Source organism: Vigna umbellata, chromosome 3 (assembly GCF_029865625.1).
Source record: "Vigna umbellata cultivar VRB3 chromosome 3, Vumbellata_1.0, whole genome shotgun sequence".
Classification (NCBI taxonomy): Eukaryota; Viridiplantae; Streptophyta; class Magnoliopsida; order Fabales; family Fabaceae; genus Vigna; species Vigna umbellata.
The window spans coordinates 2,936,452-2,942,034 of record NC_142167.1 but is presented as its reverse complement, the minus strand read 5'-3'; the positions used below and the strand labels follow the sequence as shown (position 1 = coordinate 2,942,034).

Sequence of the window (5,583 nt, the reverse complement as noted above, 5' to 3'; positions counted from 1 at the left end):
TACTATACACACTATACAGAGACACTGAGCTTACTTTACTTTTACCCCATTCCTATGCAGCTTCATGGGATTGAACTGCAATCATCACTTTGCACCGTTCAAACACCCTCACAATTCTGCAACTTTTTCTGCAGATTCTCATTCCATCTACCCTTTTGGGTGAACTAGCCGTCTCAATGAGGCTCTTCCAGTTTCCACTCTGCTCCTGAACTGGTATCTCTCTCCTTCTCTCTCCCCTCTTTTTTGGGGTAACTGGGGTTGTGTGGAAATCTGAAAAATCTTTGCTTTATGGGTTTTATTGTTGAACTGAAGAGTGCCCTTGTTGAGACTTTTAGAGACTGAGCTGGGGATAGAACAAGGACATGCCTTTTGTGGTCCTAGGACCTTGATTTGTCTGTTGGAGGAATACAAACTCGAGCTTTTTTCTTTTTTATGGATGAAGTGTCTTGGACCTGAAACATTTTCTTTTGCTCTGTTTCGTTGGTTGAAACTTTATTTTTGTATAATTGTTGTTGTTGTTGCTGTTGGTCATCATGGTGTTGCTGAATTTAAAATTTCCATTTGCTCGAATCTGAGAGTTGGAAGGGATGTGGGTGGCAGATTTTGTTCCGTGTCCCATTTTGTCATCCATGAATTTTGCGTGTTCCCGAATGTGAGATTAATACTTTTTATTTTCTCATTCTTCTGTCAGGTTTTAAATGTTTTAATTTTGTGGCTTGTTCATTGATAAATGATTTTGTTTTCTTATATTGAGTTGAGAATATCAAGCTTTTTGTTGATGTTATTCATGGTAGTGTCTATCACTCTTGCATGTTTTTCTGATTATGTGGTGTGGTTAAGTTTTATTCAATGCAATATTAGTTTCGTCCACATTATTGAACATAGACATTATATATATAGTGTTATATTTTTCTTCTTTTTGGATTTTTTTTCTTTTTTTTATTTTTTGCGTTCTATTCACGCCCTTTTGTTTAAATAAAACATCACTTCAGGTTAATCGAAAGATGGAGCGCACCAGGCTAAACATGAGAAGCCGTTGCTCTGGTTCAACTCCCTCAGAAGAATCTGCTTTGGATCTTGAAAGAAACTGTTGCAGTCATTCCAATCTGCCTTCCCTTAGCCCACCGACGCTTCAACCCTTTGCTTCAGCTGGACAGCATTGTGAGAGCAGTGCTGCTTACTTCTCATGGCCAAGCCGCTTGAATGATGCTGCTGAAGAAAGAGCAAACTACTTTTTAAACCTACAAAAGGGGGTGCTACCTGAAACCCCTGGTCGGCTGCCAAAGGGGCATCAGGCCACCACATTACTTGAACTTATGACAATCAGGGCATTTCACAGCAAGATACTGCGTTGTTACAGCCTTGGAACAGCAATTGGTTTTCGCATACGACAAGGTGTATTAACAGACATTCCTGCCATTCTAGTGTTTGTTTCCAGGAAAGTTCACAAGCAATGGCTAAGTCCAATCCAGTGCCTACCTACTGCTCTTGAGGTTCTCAAAGATTTTCAATTGAACCTCCCTGATTCAAATTTGGAGTTTGAAATATTTATAAATGTATCATGAATAGCTGTTAAGTTGTTCTCTAGTGCCTACTGATGCTGTTAAAATCAATTTTTAATTTCTGAACCAGGGCCCTGGTGGAGTATGGTGTGATGTGGATGTGGTGGAGTTTTCTTATTTCGGTGCACCTGAGCCAGTTCCAAAAGAACAGCTGTACACAGAGATTGTAGATAAGTTGCGTGGGGGTGATCCATACATCGGTTCAGGATCTCAGGTGTTTCTGGGATTTCTTAGTTATTTTTTTCCTGTGGAAGGACCATTCTAGTTTTCAAAAGATTAGCTGAGTCAATTACTATTGCATATATGTGATGATTAAAGGAGCACTTTTAGCATTTTCATTTAGAAACCACAGTGTGTAACTACTATCCTTTAATTTTATCAAAGAACTTATTCATTTGCTTTGGAGGTTTGTCGTGGTCAGAGTCTTTTCTGCGGGAGTCTAGCTTTGCAGTTTAATCTTGCAAATTCAACAAAACATATTAAGTTTTCTGAAGACTGACTTTAATCATGTTTTAATTGGACCTGTCCTTTATTAATCTCATTATTGGACTTTCTATGGCCAGTTCTATGGCCTGAATTAGCAATAAATTTTGGAAAACCAGAAATACAGACCTTGACATTTTGTTGGTCTATGAAAGCAATCATTTGAGATATTTTAAGAGTGAAATTAGTATGATCCTCAATCCCCTTGATTTTCAATTTAATTTGTATGACATATCCATACCACATAATCCCAACCTATGAAATACCAATTCTTTAGTGATATTTGTATGTGAAATTCAAGGCTTTAAGCATTTATATAAATCCAGTACAACAATAGGAAATATGTTTATATATAGTGTAGATATATCCAAAGACCACCCCTTTATGAACCAAAATTGGAAATTGTTCTGTATATGAATGGCTTCAAGAAAGAAATGAGATTGGTGGTAGTACTATTCTTATATAATTTATGATGACAATAAGACTAGTAGTACATCATAGGAATTAATTTGTGATGACAATGATTTATAATTTACTTTAGTATAAGTATGTTTTAATTTGGATTTGCAGAATTGCAATTATATAATTGAAATTTTATACATTTTTTAATATGTATATTAGATGTATCATATCCTATATATTTTTAGAATAATTGTATTGCATCCAATGCATGCATTGTATCTTAAGGGAGCTGAATGTCAGCATTCTAAGTCATCCATAATTATCATAAAATAGCTCTCTTGTTATGCAATAACAGTTCTTTTGATTTGTTCAGAAATTAGTGCAGTTCATGGAAGCATCTCTAGTAGCAAATTTCTGTATGCTTCTTTTGATCAATATATTGGCCTCTAAGCACTTACTTTCTTAGTTCAGGTGGCAAACCAAGAGACATATGGAACTTTGGGTGCCATCGTGAAAAGCCAAACAGGCAGTCGACAAGTTGGTTTTCTCACAAACCGTCATGTAGCAGTTGATCTAGACTATCCAAATCAAAAGATGTTTCATCCTCTTCCACCAACTTTGGGGCCTGGGGTTTATCTTGGTGCAGTAGAGAGAGCAACTTCATTTATAACGGATGAGCTTTGGTATGGCATATTTGCTGGAATAAATCCAGGTAACGCAGTTTTAGGATTCTGATTGATTTAATTGGGTTACTTACATTTTTACGCTCCACAGTCCGTCACTCATCTTGATGTGTTTTTCTTGCAGAGACTTTTGTGAGAGCTGATGGTGCATTCATTCCTTTTGCTGATGACTTTGATATGCTCACTGTTACTACTTCAGTGAGGGGCGTTGGAGATATTGGTGATGTGAAAATAATTGACCTACAGGCTCCAATCAATAGCCTTATTGGAAAACAAGTTGTGAAGGTTGGAAGAAGCTCCGGCTTGACTGCAGGAGTTGTTTTGGCTTATGCCCTAGAGTACAATGATGAGAAAGGCATATGCTTTCTTACGGATCTTCTTGTTGTCGGTGAGAACCAACAAACTTTTGACCTTGAAGGAGATAGTGGAAGCCTCATCATGTTAAAAGGTGACAATGGTGAGAAACCACAGCCAATTGGGATAATATGGGGAGGAACTGCTAACAGGGGCCGCCTTAAGTTAAAAGTTGGGCAACCTCCTGAGAATTGGACTAGTGGGGTGGATCTAGGGCGACTTCTCAATCTACTTGAACTTGATTTGATAACCACTGAAGAAGGACTTCGAGGTTTTTCACTCCTTTCCTAATAGTTTAGGGTTCCTCTATTTTTTTTCTCTTTTAAATTTATCATTTTCAAATATGGGATTAAATTTACCTTAGGGTGGTTTATTCCCACGTATGATGCATGGATACAATACAAGTACAAGATATGATGCATATCTCATACACCCTATATGTTTATTTTGGAAACAATAAGATATGATACATAATATATACATGTTGAAAAATGTATACAAATTCTTAAAAACATGATAAATATATGATTGCAATTGTGGGAATCCAAACTAAAATCACATGTATTGTCGAAATCAAATATTATAAATCATTATTATCATAAAAGTTTTAGTGCTTTATAAATTAGATGTTTCATTGATAAGTATCAGATATGGATAAAGTATTCTAAAATATGGGATATTGATAGGATATAATGTGTGCATGAAAGAAGTTGTTAGTTAGGTTGGTGGGGTGAGAGAGACTTCCTTTATATAGTTGGGGGGTCCTGAAATGCAGAGCACTTTTGGTTAATTTTGTAGATTGAGCTTTAGCACCAAGGGGAAACCCTTGGAGGAGAGAGGACTCTCCTATTTTTGTGTTCTTTTCAGTCTATACAATCTATTATACCATAAAGAATATTACTCTTTTTTCTCTTTTCAATTCTGGGTTCTTAACAAATATTAGTAGATTATCCTAAAATATCAGATACAAATATATGTCGGATACATTTATATGACACAAATTAAAGTATCAGCATATCATAGATTATGAATACCAAAGGTACTTTTATATTAATTGAGCTTAAAAGAAGCCCACAAAAACATCTGGTGGTATTGACGGTAATTTCAGTGGTGCTTGAAGGTATATTGATGGCCTTAATAGGGTTAGTTTCTTTGCATGTCTAAAACCAACTAGACAAATCATTTTCTTAAGACCGGATACTATATTACTGTGGCACTGCTTATTTACAATGAAGATGGTGTTAAAATATGGACACAATTCATGTAGGAATAATATGGAGACGGGTCTGAAAAGATTGCTTTTTATATTGATTAGGATTGTTTTCTGCTGTTATTTCTTGTAGTGGCAGTACAAGAACAAAGAACTGTGTCAACCACAGTAATAGGCTCTACTGTTGGTGATTCTTCACCTCCTGATGGCATGCTTCCAAAAGAGAAAGGTGAGGACAAATATGAGCCTCTTGGTCTTCAAATTCAGTCTATTCCTCTAGGAGTTGCACCAAGCAGCCAAGACATGAAGCCATCAATCATGGAGACTGAATTTAATATAGAAGATGGAATCAAGGTTGGTCCCAGTATCGAACACCAGTTCATCCCGAGCTTCTTCGGTCGGTCTCCGTTGCACAAGAACAGCATACATGACAGAATTTCAGCAGAGAATTTATCTTCATTGAGGAATAACTGTGATGAAGATTTGTGTGTTTCACTGCAGCTTGGTGACAATGAGGCAAAGAGAAGGCGCTCTGAAGCCTCAACTAGTACTGAGGAGCCTCAGTGAAACAAACATTATTTTTCATAAGCTGAAAAAGAACTGACTTATAAGTTTAATCACTCCGGAATGTGTTGTTTATGACCACTGTGGTGTGTGTTTATGCTTAGCAGCTCTGAAAATTGTCAATGATGTGACTATGGGCAATCATTTATGGTCTTGAAGGGCCATTTACTTTCTGAAAATGCCTGAAATTCTGAACTAAAGTATGTCACTTTTGAATTAACGTGTGCATACTTTGCCAGTTAACTGCTAGCTCACATTCTATCACACTGACAATTACCTATATATTCTGATGAACGGATGGCTTGAGTTGGACTTTTATGTGTTA

The 5,583-nt window shown here is 36.6% G+C and overlaps 1 protein-coding gene across 1 annotated transcript; it reads left to right on the top strand.

The window, feature by feature from the left end:
- On the top strand, positions 1–5,583 carry LOC124832938 (protein NARROW LEAF 1-like). Its single transcript, XM_047307280.2, has 6 exons — positions 1–213; positions 993–1,493; positions 1,633–1,776; positions 2,919–3,159; positions 3,255–3,755; positions 4,828–5,583. Exons 2-6 carry the CDS (start codon positions 1,005–1,007, stop codon positions 5,259–5,261), a joined length of 1,809 nt encoding a protein of 602 aa, XP_047163236.1. The 5' UTR covers positions 1–213; positions 993–1,004; the 3' UTR covers positions 5,262–5,583.